Source organism: Oncorhynchus tshawytscha, linkage group LG21 (genome assembly GCF_018296145.1).
Source record: "Oncorhynchus tshawytscha isolate Ot180627B linkage group LG21, Otsh_v2.0, whole genome shotgun sequence".
Lineage (NCBI taxonomy): Eukaryota > Metazoa > Chordata > Actinopteri > Salmoniformes > Salmonidae > Oncorhynchus > Oncorhynchus tshawytscha.
The window spans coordinates 23068088-23082615 of record NC_056449.1 but is presented as its reverse complement, the minus strand read 5'-3'; the positions used below and the strand labels follow the sequence as shown (position 1 = coordinate 23082615).

Here is a 14528-nt window from a genome sequence, read left to right as displayed (position 1 = left end):
TTAACCACAATATTTGTTGTACTATTTGTTCCGTCCTTTCAGGTGGATTAATCTGAAATTGCAACTAACTTTCTAAGGCTTGTTTAAAAAATAAAGATACTTTGGAGATTATTTCCTTTTCAAACAACCGAAAGTGAGCAGGTGTAATCTGAATAAAGGGGAAAAGGCCCTTCCTGAATATAGGATGAGGCATTCGAACCAATTGACTAAAGAACCAGTTTGGATTTAAGTATAACTTTTGTATGACTGATGCCTTTAGTGAGAGGTCTAATGCTTTAATATTTAAAAGTTTCTGCCCACCAAATTCATATTCGTTATATAAATAGGCTCTTTTCATTTTATCTGCCTTACCATTCCAAATAAAATTGAATATTTTTTGTTCATATAATTTAAAAAGCAGGTCACTATGTGTAGGCAAAACCATAAGCAAATAGTTAAACTGTGATATAACTAAAGAGTTAATCAGGGTGATTTTCCTTTCCATGGTAGCAAGATCGTATCTATTTTTGCTAACTTTCTATAAACATTTATTGGAGTGAGATCATTTCTTTCTTTTGGGATTTGTATACTGAGTATGTCCACATCTCTGTCAGACCATTTAATTGGTAAACTACATGGTAATGTAAAATGTGCATTTTTTAGTGATCCAATACGTAATATGGTACATTTATCATAATTTGGTTTTAATCCAGAGAGGATAGCAAAACAATCTAGATCCTCCATGAGGCTGTGGAGAGACTCCAATTGTGGTTTTATAAGAAAACATGAATCATCAGCGTACAATGACACCTTCGTTTTTAAGCCACGGATTTCTAATCCCTTAATATTATTGTTGGATCTAATCTTAACAGCTAACATTTCGATGACAATAATAAATAGATATGCCGATAGTGGACAACCTTGTTTTACTCCTCTAGATAGTTTAAAACTTTCTGAGATGTAGCCATTATTTACTATTTTACACCTAGGGTTACTATACATAATCTTAACCCATTTTATAAGAGATTCCCCAAAATTGAAATGTTCTAGGCATTTATATATAAACTCCAGTCGTACTTTATCAAAAGCCTTTTCAAAATCAGCTATGAAAACCAGGCCTGGTGTCCCCGATATTTCATAAGGTTCTATTGTTTACAGTACTTGTCTTATATTTTCTCCAATATACCGCCCATGTAAAAAAACTGAATAATGATGAATAATATCTGACAATACTTTGTTAATTCTATATGCCAAGCATTTTTCTAGGATTTTTTGCATCACAAAACTGAAGTGTAAGAGGTCTCCAATTTTTTAAACGGACTGGATCTTTATATATACCACTTGGGTCCTGTTTCAGTAATAATGATATCAGACCTTCTTGTTGCGTGTCTGATAATCTACCATTTATATAGGAGTGGTTAAAACAAGCCAATAATGGTCCTTTGAGTACACCCAAAAAAGTTTTGTATACTTCCACTGGTATGCCATCCAGCCCTTGAGTTTTCCCATCCTTAAAGTCCCCAATTGCCTCAAGCAGTTCCTCCTCTGTAATTTGGCCTTCACATGAGTCTTTCTGTACAGATATTAATTTGACATTATTATTAGGAAAAAAATCCATACAATTAGTTTCAGTTAGTGGAGATGGAGGAGCCTGAAATGAAAACATATTCTTAAAGTACTTTACTTCCTCTTTCAAAATATCATTTGGTGAATCATGCGTGACTCCATCATTTGTAACAAGTTTTAATACTTTTTTGGGGGTAGCATTTCCATATTGAAGATTGAAAAATAATTTGGTGCATTTTTCCCCATATTCCATCCAGTTCGCTTTATTATTATAATATATTACACTAGATCTTTCTTGAATAAGTTCCTCCATTTCTTTTTGTTTTTCCTCTAACTTATTCTGTGCCTCTATGGTACAGTTTTTATTGCTATCTAACTGTACGGTTAGTCCTTCAATTTTCTTTGTTAATATGGACTCTTATGATCTAAATAGCTTTTGTTTTATAGATGAGTACTGAATTGCATTGCCTCTAAAGGCACATTTAAGTGTCCCATACAATAAGGGGATCTGCTGTACCTATGTTATGTCTGAAAAAGTCACTTAGTTCTAAACAATTTATCATCTAGTAGGCTTTGATTAAATTTCCAATATTCTCGCCCACGTGGAAATTCTGTAAGAGTAATATATATGCCAATTATGTGATGATCCGACCGCATTCTGTCCCCTATCAACACTTTTTAAACTTTTGGTGCCAGAGAGAATGGTGAAAGAAAGTAGCTTGATTAAGCCTCCGCCATGTATATCTCACTAGGTCAGGGTATTTAAGTCTCCATATATCCACTAATTCCAATATATCCATGACATTCATGATTTCTTTAAGTGCCTGAGGGTGATAGTTTGTAGTGTGATTTCCTTTCCGGTCTATAGAGGTATTTAAGACCATATTAAAATCTCCCACCATAATAATAGAGTCTAGTGTTGCTTGTAGAGTTGATAAATTCTTTATTATATTTTAGAAGAAGCTTGGATCATCATTATTCTGACCGTATAAGTTAATAAGCCATATCTGTTTATTGTCCAATAACATATTTAAAATAATCCATCTACCTTGAGGATCTGTTTGGGCAATTTGCACATTTGGATCAAAATTATTGTTAATTAAAACCATCATCCCTTTTGAATTTCTTTGTCTATGGGAGAAGTATATTTCGCCCCCCCCCCAGTTCTTTTTTTTTTCCATTTCTTTTTCCAAATCTTCATCTAAAACTGTTTAATGGGTTTCCTGTAAACAATAGATATCTTATTCCTTCTCTTTCAGCCAGGTAAATACTGATTGTCTTTTCTTATTATCTGCTAGGCCATTACAATTGTAACTGGCTATGCTTATTTCACCACCTATCATAATGAGACACAACATTCAATTATTTTTATCAAATATATGTTTGTAAACGTACCATTAAAAAGTAACATGATGATTGAGTGTCTATATAGCTGTACCATGATCTTTGCATTTCTACTAAGTAAACCTTCAATTGGTCCCTACTATTCCACCCTCTAAAAGCCCTCCTCATCCCGATTTGGGTTGTCATCCCAATGCCCGGCAGACCACCCTCGACCCCCTGTATCCCATAACCCATAACCGACTGGGATCCATCCTTTAAAAAGAGCACACAGTGCCATTTACCGAATTGAAGTAGATTAACTGCCAAATGTATTTCCATCGCCCTCACCTCGATTTGTATTATATATAGCTGTGGATCATCCTCTATTGTCCCTAACATATTTTACTCCTTCACAACAGTTGTGGGATACACACATACACCCACACACACTCAACCCATACCCCCACACAACCATAAGCTCACTTACAATTGCACCACCCCAGAGCCCAACTCAAGATAGGTCTTGATTTACAAATGCACTTGCAGTTGCAACTGCATGAGAAGGACTGCAAGACCGCACAAAAAAATAGGCAAAATTTGAGAGATTTTATTTACCATTGTCACATCCTAGATGATGGAGGTCAAATGTACACCTTTTCCCTGAAACACCCACAATACGGTCACCCGTATTGACCATATTCCCAAGCATCTCCATGCAGTCAGACTTTTATTCCGTGCCACTAGGGTCACAATAATATACCCCCTCTCTGAATGTCCGAGTGTGACCCCCTCCCATTGGGTCACTGCAGCTAGTGTTGCCAGCACTGCCACTGCCTGGGTGGGGGCACCCCACCGGAATCCCCACCAGCTAGGTACAAGGTAATCAAGGTTCTCATTAGCAGCTTTGAGAAATTCCTTGTGTAGTATGCTCTCCCTTTAGGGGCTTTGGCTTTGCAGGACCAACCCTGCCAGGCAGGGTCAGAATCTTGAGGGGGCAGTGCTGCTCTTGGTCTCTGACCATCATTATGGCTGCATACAGACCACTTACAGCAGGCCCATAAACAGTTAGGGACTTCTCCTTAGTATCTGGGTCATTCAGGTGGGTGTCTAGGGTATAGGGTCATGGACCTTACCATTAAAATATGATCATAAATAAATAATTAGATATAATTTATTTTAAAAATGTAGTTCCCCATGATAGGACAATAACAAATCAAATGTATCATCTATTTTAAAACTGTTCCACCACGATAGGACAATAAATAAATAAGACGTATAATTCATTATAAAAGTATATCCATCATCTGAACAATATTGAAAGCTCTCTCATACCCCGGCCCACAGCAATACATTGGCTCTGGGATATGCAACCATTTCATTACTCACTCACTCAACTTTCCAAACATAACAAATCAAAATAAACACACACCACACATACTGTGCCTTCTGTTTACTTAGTTTTTATCTTCACTATGTTGAATTAGTGCTAGTGTGTTTAATTAGTTATCTGTGAAGATATATAGAAAAGCTATATTTTTTTATTGTATTATTACAATCCATAACCGGGCTAGAATTGTGTTTATTTTCCTCATCTATGAGAACTTTGTAATTTTTAAAACAACCATGGAGTAGTCTTTGTGTCTCTGAACAACTGGTTATCAATATATAGTTTATCAACGACGAGAGCTACTCGTTTCGCTTTTAATCTATTTTCTTTGAAAATTGGATACAGAACTTTGCGCCGTTCTACAATTTCCTTCGGAAACTGATCATTCATGCCAATTTTGGTCCCAGCAAGTCTTTTACCCAGGCTTTTAACCATTATTTTATCTTTAAATGAAGCAAATTTGGCAACGATTGGGCGTTCATACCTTTGGCCTCTCTGTCCGAAGCGGTGTACACGTTCAAGTTGGATTTTGTCGAAAGCTTCTGAATCTGGATCTGAAGCGCTGTAAGGAGGAACTCTCTAACTACAGATTCAGGAACTTCTCCTTCTTTCTCCTGGATACCTGTAAGTACCAGATTCTCTCTCATTGATCTAGTTTGTATGTCCAGTAAGGCTTCCCTCAGAACGGTGTTCTCCTTTTTAATTTCATAAATTTTGGTTTCAATCTTATTGACTGTCCCTTTTAGCTTGTGTGTTTCCTTCTCCAATGTCGCAGCTTTTTCATCACTCATCTCGAGGCTTGCCTTCAACTCTTTTATATCCTTACTAACTAATTCAAGTATACCCAGTTTGTCATTTATTGATTTTAACAGATCGGTTTCGACCTTTACCATTCCCGGTGGTGAAAATATTAAAATCGTCTGTGTCTGTAGAAAAGTCACGTTTCCGTTTTGAAATCGGTTCCCGTCTTACTCTCCGTCATGTTTGGGTGTTGCTTGTTTTCGTAATATTTGTCGATAAATATTTCTAGTCTTAAGATTTGTTTTGTGTTATTATCCAGATTGAAGGTTATCACCCTCCAGATTATGTAGTGCTAATATTTTAGTCTATTTTGCCAAAATTGAATATTACGTTTTATCTTGAGGTGCTCTACATAACTTTGTTCAGTCTGCCATTACCTTTACGTCCGGCTCCTCCTCCACCTCCCGCCTAGGCCCTAACCTATGCAGGTAGAGATACTGGGGTGCAAAAGAGCAAAAATAATAATAATATGGGGATGAGGTAGTTGGGTGTGCTATTTACAGATTGACTGTGTACAGGTACAGTGATCGGTAAGCTGCTCTGACAGCTGATGTCTAGTTTTGGGTTGGTAATAACATGAAATTTAACATATTAAATAGTGTGAACTGAAACTCACTAGGAAAGGTAGTTCATTAACACTGACAATTAATCCTGACCAATTAAGGTCACCAAGACAGCAGAAAACATACAGCAACACCTCTCTGTCTTAAAAACCTCTATGGGATTGGTGTCCCTAAACGGGGACAGTTGTTGCCTAATATGCAATATTGTGACTAGAATGACATTGTAAACAACAGCCAACTTTCCTGGACATAGAGATGTCTTAAATGGGCAGAAAGCTTAAATTATTGTTAACCTATCTGCAGTGTCCAATTTACAGTATACAGTATATTACAGAAAAAAAGATATCACGGCAACTCGTTTGATACATTCACCTCTGAAGGTAAATAATGTACTTACATTCAGTAATCTTGTTCTGATTTGTCATCCTGAGGGTCACAGAGACAAAATGTAGGCATGGTAACAGCCAGGCTAAGGTGTGAGAGCTGCAATCACAATGGACAGGAAACCTGCAGCTTTAGACAGACGACCCTGACTTCCACAGGACTAACTGACAATAAGGCCCTCAGGATGGAAAACATGAGAGAGCTCTTACCAAGTTTCGACCTCACTTTAAATTACACTCAGTGTAAAATGCATAGGTACCACTGATGTACACCTTGTTTTATTGCACCTGGAGGCAGAGCTGTGTAGTGTTATGTACTCCTTAAATACTGCAGTAATATGACAGTACTATAGTACCTGGAGGCAGAGCTGTGTAGTGTTTTGTACTTCTTATATACTGCAGTAATATGACAGTACTATAGTACTTGGAGGCAGAGCTGTGTAGTGTTATGTACTTCTTATATACTGCAGTAATATGACAGTACTATAGTACCTGGAGGCAGAGCTGTGTAGTGTTATGTACTTATTTTATACTGCAATAATATGACAGTACTATAGTACCTGGGGGCAGGCTGGGTCTCTTCCTCTTAATGCTCTTCTCAGCTCCGTTCTCCAGGGGACAGTCTGACACCAGCGGCACGTTTGAGTTGCTGAACTGCAGGGGTTCGTTGTTGGAGGACGGGTCAAAGGACAACGGGTTCAGTCCTGAAACACAACAGAAACACAACAAGCAGCCATGTTCAACCAGATGGACCATAGATCTATAAACCACAACAGAAACACAACAAGCAGCCATGTTCAACCAGATGGACCATAGATCTATAAACCACAACAAGCAGACATGTTAAACCAGATGGACCATAGATCTATAAACCACAACAGAAACACAACAAGCAGCCATGTTCAACCAGATGGACCATAGATCTATAAACCACAACAGAAACACAACAAGCAGCCATGTTCAACCAGATGGACCATAGATCTATAAACCACAACAAGCAGACATGTTAAACCAGATAGACCATAGATCTATAAACCACAACAAGCAGACATGTTAAACCAGATGGACCATAGATCTATAAACCACAACAGAAACACAACAAGCAGCCATGTTCAACCAGATGGACCATAGATCTATAAACCACAACAGAAACACAGCAAGCAGCCATGTTAATCCAGATGGACCATAGATCTATAAACCACAACAGAAACACAACAAGCAGACATGTTAAACCAGATAGACCATAGATCTATAAACCACAACAAGCAGACATGTTAAACCAGATGGACCATAGATCTATAAACCACAACAGAAACACAACAAGCAGCCATGTTCAACCAGATGGACCATAGATCTATAAACCACAACAGAAACACAACAAGCAGACATGTTAAACCAGATAGACCATAGATCTATAAACCACAACAAGCAGACATGTTAAACCAGATGGACCATAGATCTATAAACCACAGTGTGCAACAGAAACATGAGTTTTACTATTATAACTGCAGTATACAAACACTCAAAGTCCTGCGTTTTACTGGCTACAGTACACTATGTACAGAACATTCAGACCGATACAGAGAATATCCTGCAGTATGTGAAGAGAAGATTCAGAGAATCCACAGTGTTTCCTTTTCAAAACAGTTCAGATGTCTGTTAACTGAAGACAAAGAAAAGACCTCCCAAAGACGAGAGAAATAGAATTCTATTAAACCTGAAGAAACCATGTGTTCCCTATTTTTAACAGACAGGAGTTCAACACATGAACTTAAAGGAATGAAAACATACAATTCCCTTTTCACAGTCCAGAGTTCACTCACTGAAGAACATAAGGAGACTCCCTAAAAGAAACATGGATAATATGTATATTTTCCAAAACTCCAGAGTTCTATGTCTCTCTGTTCAGACAGTGGGGACACTAGGGAGCATCTCAGAACCAATAACAGTTTCTGAACATCTTTTCTGGTCTCTTTTCTAATTTAGCAGTTTAATTTCTATCACAGTATATTTCTGTCCTGAGAGGAACCAAGATAGGATTAAACACACAAAGACCCCTGTGAGTTATGAACTTACCACACACTCTTCATAGAAGTCCAGTATCTAAAGTGAATACCATTAGTTATGAACTTACCACACACTCTTCATCGAAGTCTAGTATCTAAAGTGACTACAGGCTCCAAAATAGCAACGAGACAATATGTCCAAAAACTCCAAGCAGACAGTCCCTTCCGAAAAGTAGTTCTATTCCTCCCACAGATGGGTAGTGTCTTCCAGAGAATAAAGCAATAAGGAGAGTAGTGGCTGATGAATTATGGAAACAATAACAATGTTGCCCCAAAATCCCAGGAAACAATAAACTAATTCAATTGTGTTCCGAGCCTAATATATCAGGGATTTCCACTTCTCTAACTGGACGTGTGTTATTTATAATACTGAACAGGGTCAGGGAGAGACAAGCCCTGTTCTCATGAAAAATGCATACATTCTCTAGGTCTACACTTGTTTTGCTAGACTTTGTTGCTGTCAGAAAAAATAAAGTCTGTAGATGCCAGTGAGTCTCCATTCTACACTAAGACACACAGGGCTCAACTCTCAAACCACAAAACATGAAAATGAATTCCTGATAAACTAAACATGTTTCTCAGAGGAGGTGAGCTGAAGGAGGAGTTGGTCACTTGCTACCAATCAGATGAAGACTTCCACCATCCATCTTTATGTTTTGGAGTGCTGGAGAGGAGGCAGTGGCAGAAGACACAGGGACAAACTACAGACTACCTACAAACTAGCCAACATCACCACACTGTTGTAGTCCTGAACACATCACATAGGCCAAAAGGTCATAATATACACTTCATGGTGAGGGATTCTCTGGGATCTGCTTCACTTTCACTGAACCACTAAAACATTGAACCACTGAAAATGGAGTTCAATCGGGTTTTTTCATGGCCATAAGAGTATATAATGATGCAAAGTATAGTGAAGTATTTAGAACACATCACATGGAGCCGTGAAGTGAGTGATCAGGCATTCTGTTGACATGGAAGGAGAAACTCCCTCCCTCTATGCATCTCTCTCTCTCTCTCTCTCTCTCTCTCTCTCTCTCTCTCTCTCTCTCTCTCATTCTGCATAGGGGGCTCAGAAAGCTGCCAATGGAAACTGACACCCAGTGAGCCTCATACATTTATGGATGTGCCGGGGTAACAGCATTCTGATGAATGTTTCTCTATCTCTGCTCCACAACACAAAGCCATCCCTAATGTGTTTACAGGAGGATTTGAAATGTCTCACTCTGTTCGCCTTCTCTATAAGAGACTTGATAGAATCTGTCCTCATCAGGCCCTTCTTCCTTTCTCTCTCTGTTTACTTCCTTCATCTCTTTCTCTCTCCGTGTTCTGTTCTTTATGTAACCACATTTCCATCACAACGAGAACCAACCATCCCGTTCCCTCCCTGTGTGTCATCAAGGCTTTCCACATGAAGAGAGTAGATTGGTAAACAACGGGTTAATAAACAGAGGACAAATTGTCGAATAAAGTGCAGAATTGCCTTCCCTCAAACCCAGAGAAACCAGCTGGGAAATCTGCCCTGTAAACATAATGCAGCAGCGTGTATAAGTTGTTGTCGAATGAAAAGGACAAGTGCTCCGTTCCTGAGAGTCTGTCTGTCTGGCATCACACAGCACACTCATTGCTTACTACTCACAAATCCACCCACACACCCTCCATCTCTCCGCCTCTCTCTGCTCTGCCTGTCAGCATCCATCTGGCAGCTAGCATCCGTCTTTCTCTCTTTCTTTCTCCCAGACGACAGTCTACAGACTTCTCCCAGACGACAGTCTACAGACTTCTCCCAGACGACAGTCTACAGACATGATAAATGCCTCAGTTCATCTTCTAAACATGCTAGAGTTTCATCTGATTTATACCAGAGTTTAATAACTTCAAGAGGAAATGAAAGGAGATTGGCAGTTACAGAGAAAAAAGAGCTAGATGGATATTGAGAGGATAACATAGCAATTGAAGGAGAGTCTGACACATTTGGCCTGACTAAGTGATTGTAGAGTGATAGTACTCCTAACCCCTTTGGATCTATTTTGGGTAACTGCCTGTCTCTGTCCTGTACTGTTGCTGTCCTGTCCTCTGCGGCAGTGTCCTGTACTATAGTAGTGGATCAGTTTAACCCTGATAAATCTTTGCTGGGTCACTGTCTCTGTCTCACCCCTATCCTACAGCGACTCCCCCAACACACTGATGGATGGTATGTTTCTGCAACAACATCTGGCCATAACCACAGCTCACGCTAAGAGGAAAAGAGAAGAGGGGGAAGATTCATGATTCACTCCTCTGGCAAATGGAGACAATAAATAACAAGAGGGTAACTAGGATGTCGGGGGATTTTGGGCTGAGCAGCAGGAATGAGAGGTATGGGAGGCTGGAGGGAGGAACCAGGAATTAAAACAAAGAGAGAAGATAATGACCAATGGAGGAAATCTTTCCTTCAGAGAAGAGAACTACAGGCAGGGCCAGCTCCAGGCATAAGCTGTCACGCCCTGGTCTTAATATTTTGTGTTTTCTTTATTTATTTGGCCAGGCCAGGGTGTGACATGGGTTTATTTTGTGTTGTGTTTATGTATGGGGGGTTTTCGTAGGTTTTGGGATTGTGGATTAGTGGGGTGTTCTAGCAAAGTCTATGGTTGCCTGAGGCGGTTCTCAATCAGAGGCAGGTGATTCTCGTTGTCTCTGATTGGGAACCATATTTAGGCAGCCATATTCTTTGAGTGTTTCGTGGGTGATTGTTCCTGTCTCTGTGTTATTGCACCAGTTTAGGCTGTTTCGTTTTTCACGTACGTTTTATTGTTTTTTGTATTTATCCTGTTTATTCGTCTATTAAACATGTATCGAATTAACCACGCTGCATTTTGGTCCGACTCTCTTTCAACGGAGGAAAACCGTAACAGAATCACCCACCACACCAGGACCAAGCAGCGTGGTGACAGGCAGCGGCAGCAGGAGCAACCAAGGTTGGATTATACGACTTGGGAGGAAATAGACAGGTGGGCGGTCGACCCAGAGAGAGTGCCTGAGCCCGCCTGGGATTCGCTGGAGCAGTGCGAGGAGGGCTATAGGAGAATGGAGTTGAAGAGAAAAGCACGGCGGCGCAGAAGGAAGCCCGAGAGTCAGCCCCAAAATTTCTTGGGGGACTCAGGGAGAGTGTGGCAGAGTCAGGGTTCAGACCTGAGCCAACTCCCCTGTTTATCGTGAGGAGCAGCGATCACAGGACTTCTGGACTTGGGAGGAGATATTGGACGGAAAAGGACCCTGGGCACAGCCTGGAGAATATCGCCGCCCCAAAGAAGAACTGGAGGCGGCGAAAGCGGAGAGGCACTGGTATGAAGAGGCAGCACGGCGACGCGGATGGAAGCCCGCGAGTCAGCCCCATAAATTTATTGGGGGGGCTCAGGGAGAGTGTGGCAGAGTCAGGGTTCAGACCTGAGCCAACTACCCCTGTTTATCGTGAGGAGCCAAGGAGGAGACCAGAACCAGAGCCGGTGTTGGAGGTGAGTGAAGCAGAGACTGTGAAGGAGTTAATGGGGAAAGTGGAGGAGAGAGTTATGAGGGAGTTGCTAGGTTGGTGCTTTAGATATGATATTCGCCCGACGGAGCTTGTCGGGGATTTGATGGCACCTGGGTCAGCGCTCCATACTCGTCCTGAGGTGCGTGTTAGTCGGCTGGTGAAGAGTGTGCCAGCCTCACGCACTAGGCCTCCTGTGTACCTACCTAGCCTTGCACGTCCTGTGCCAGTCCTGCTCTCAGGCTCTCCAGTACACCTTCACGGTCCGGTCCATCCTGTGCCACCTTCACACACCAGTCCTCCGGTGGCAGCTCCCCGCACCAGGCTTCCTGTGCGTGTCCTCGGCCCAGTACCACCAGTGCCAGCACCACGCACCAGGTATTCAGTGCGCCTCGCCTGTTCAGCGCTGCCAGAGCCTTTCTCCTCTCCAGCGCTGCCGGAGTCTCCCGCCTGTTTAGCGCTGCCAGAGCCTTCCTCCTCTCCAGCGCTGCCGGAGTCTCCTGCCTGTTCAGCGCAGCCAGAGCTGCCAGTCTGCATGGAGCAGCCAGAGCTGCCAGTCTGCATGGAGCAGCCAGAGCTGCCAGTCTGCATGGAGCAGCCAGAGCTGCCAGTCTGCATGGAGCAGCCAGAGCTGCCAGTCTGCATGGAGCAGCCAGAGCTGCCAGTCTGCATGGAGCAGCCAGTCTGCATGGAGCAGCCAGAGCTGTCAGTCTGCATGGAGCAGCCAGAGCTGCCAGTCTGCATGGAGCAGCCAGAGCTGCCAGTCTGCATGGAGCAGCCAGAGCTGCCAGTCTGCATGGAGCAGCCAGAGCTGCCAGTCTGCATGGAGCAGTCAGAGCTGCCAGTCTGCATGGAGCTGCCAGTCTACATAGAGCAGCCAGTGCCGCCAGTCTGCATGGAGCAGCCGGAGATGCCAGTCTGCATGGAGCAGCCGGAGCTGCCAGTCGGCATGGAGCAGCCGGAGATACCAGTCTGCATGGAGCAGCCGGAGATGCCAGTCTTCATGGAGCAGCCGGAGCTGCCAGTCTGCATGGAGCTGCCAGTCTGCCAGGATCCGCCAGTCAGCCATGATCTTCCAGATCTGCCAGTCAGCCAGGATCTTCCTGATCCGCCAGTCAGCCAGGATCTTCCAGATCCGCCAGTCAGCCATGATCTTCCAGAACCGCCAGTCAGCCATGATCTTCCAGAACCGCCAGTCAGTCAGGATCTGCCAGAGCCAACTACCTGCCTGAGCTTCCTCTCAGTACTGGGCTTCCTCTCAGTACTGGGCTTCCTCTCGGTACTGGGCTTCCTTTCAGTACTGAGCTTCCCCTCAGTGCCGAGCTACCCCTCAGTCCCGAGCTTCCCTCAGTCCCGAGCTTCCCCTCAGTCCCGAGCTTCCCTCAGTCCCGAGCTTCCTCTCAGTCCCGAGCTCCTACCTCAGTCCCGAGCTGCCCCTCAGTCCAGTGGGGTCCTTGGTGAGGGTTATTAGGCCTAGGTCGGCGGCGAGGGTCGCCAATCAAAGGACGTGTTACAGGGGACTAAGACTTGGTTGGAGTGGGGTCCACGTCCCGAGCCGGAGCCGCCACCGTGGACAGACGCACACCCGGACCCTCCCCTATGGGTTTAGATGTGCGGCCGGGAGTCCGCACCTTGGGGGGGGGTGTTCTATCACGCTCTGGTCTTAGTATTTTGTGTTTTCTTTATTTATTTGGCCAGGCCAGGGTGTGACATGGGTTTATTTTGTGTTGTGTTTATGTATGGGGGGTTTTCGTAGGTTTTGGGATTGTGGATTAGTGGGGTGTTCTAGCAAAGTCTATGGTTGCCTGAGGCGGTTCTCAATCAGAGGCAGGTGATTCTCGTTGTCTCTGATTGGGAACCATATTTAGGCAGCCATATTCTTTGAGTGTTTCGTGGGTGATTGTTCCTGTCTCTGTGTTATTGCACCAGTTTAGGCTGTTTCGGTTTTCACGTACGTTTATTGTTTTTTGTATTTATCGTCTATTAAACATGTATCGAATTAACCACGCTGCATTTTGGTCCGACTCTCTTTCGACGGAAGAAAACCGTAACATAAGCGACATAAGCGATCGCTTAGGGCCCCAGCCGCTAGGGGGGACCCAAAACCAACAAAAAAATTTGTTGAAAAAATACTGTATAAAAACTTTACCAGTCCAGAGAGAAGAATTCCCAAGGTCTTCTCATGGAAGTGCAGGTATAGTTTGAAATGATCTTGCTGGTGGTGACTCAGATGCTCATTCATTTTTAGCCTGAAACAATCAATTCTCTCCAGATACACAAGAAGACGTCGCTTTAAGCCTTCTGCCAGTGGTCCTCCCAACACCAGTCTACAAATGTCACGACTTCCACCGAAGTTGGCTCCCCTGCCTGTTCGGGCGGTGCTCAGCGGTCGTCGTCACCGTCCTACTAGCCGCTACTGATCCCTTTTTCGTTGTCTGTTTGTTTTGTCTTATTAGTTGCACCTGTCTATTTGTGTGCTTGATTGGCTTCCTTATTTATAGTACGTTTACCCGCACTTGTTTCGTGCGGGATTACTCATATGTTACGTGTGTATGTTTTGTTGGTGTTCGTACTCTGGACCTGGTACCCTGTTGTGTTGGGTTGGTCCACATTTTCTGCACCCTGTTATGTTGGGCATTATTTTCTGTGCGATATTAAAAGTGCACGTCTTCCTGTGGAACTATATGCTCTCTGCGCCTGATTCTTCCTTCAAAAGAGACCAGAAAGTCCTTCACTGACTTAAATAGTGGATAGGGGATTTTAGATTATGGAATTTTGTGAACCTTGAATGAAAGGAACAGCGTTCCAAAATATGTTAAACATAACTGCACACTCCAAGACATTAGATAGGTTTCCATCCAATCGGCGACAGATTTTCATGAGAATATTCTAAAATCTGCAAAAAACAATATGTGCATTTTCCCAACGGAGATGTTTGCAGCAAACTGACTT

General features: G+C 42.8%; 1 protein-coding gene across 1 annotated transcript in view; it reads right to left on the bottom strand.

Annotated features, from left to right (window-relative positions):
* The window catches only part of LOC112220536 (ecto-NOX disulfide-thiol exchanger 2), a 250927-nt gene that overhangs the window by 218861 nt on the left and 17538 nt on the right, over positions 1–14528 (bottom strand). Inside the window, 1 exon segment of the mRNA XM_042302850.1 lies at positions 6563–6706. Within this exon segment, the coding sequence (XP_042158784.1) occupies positions 6563–6706 (144 nt within the window).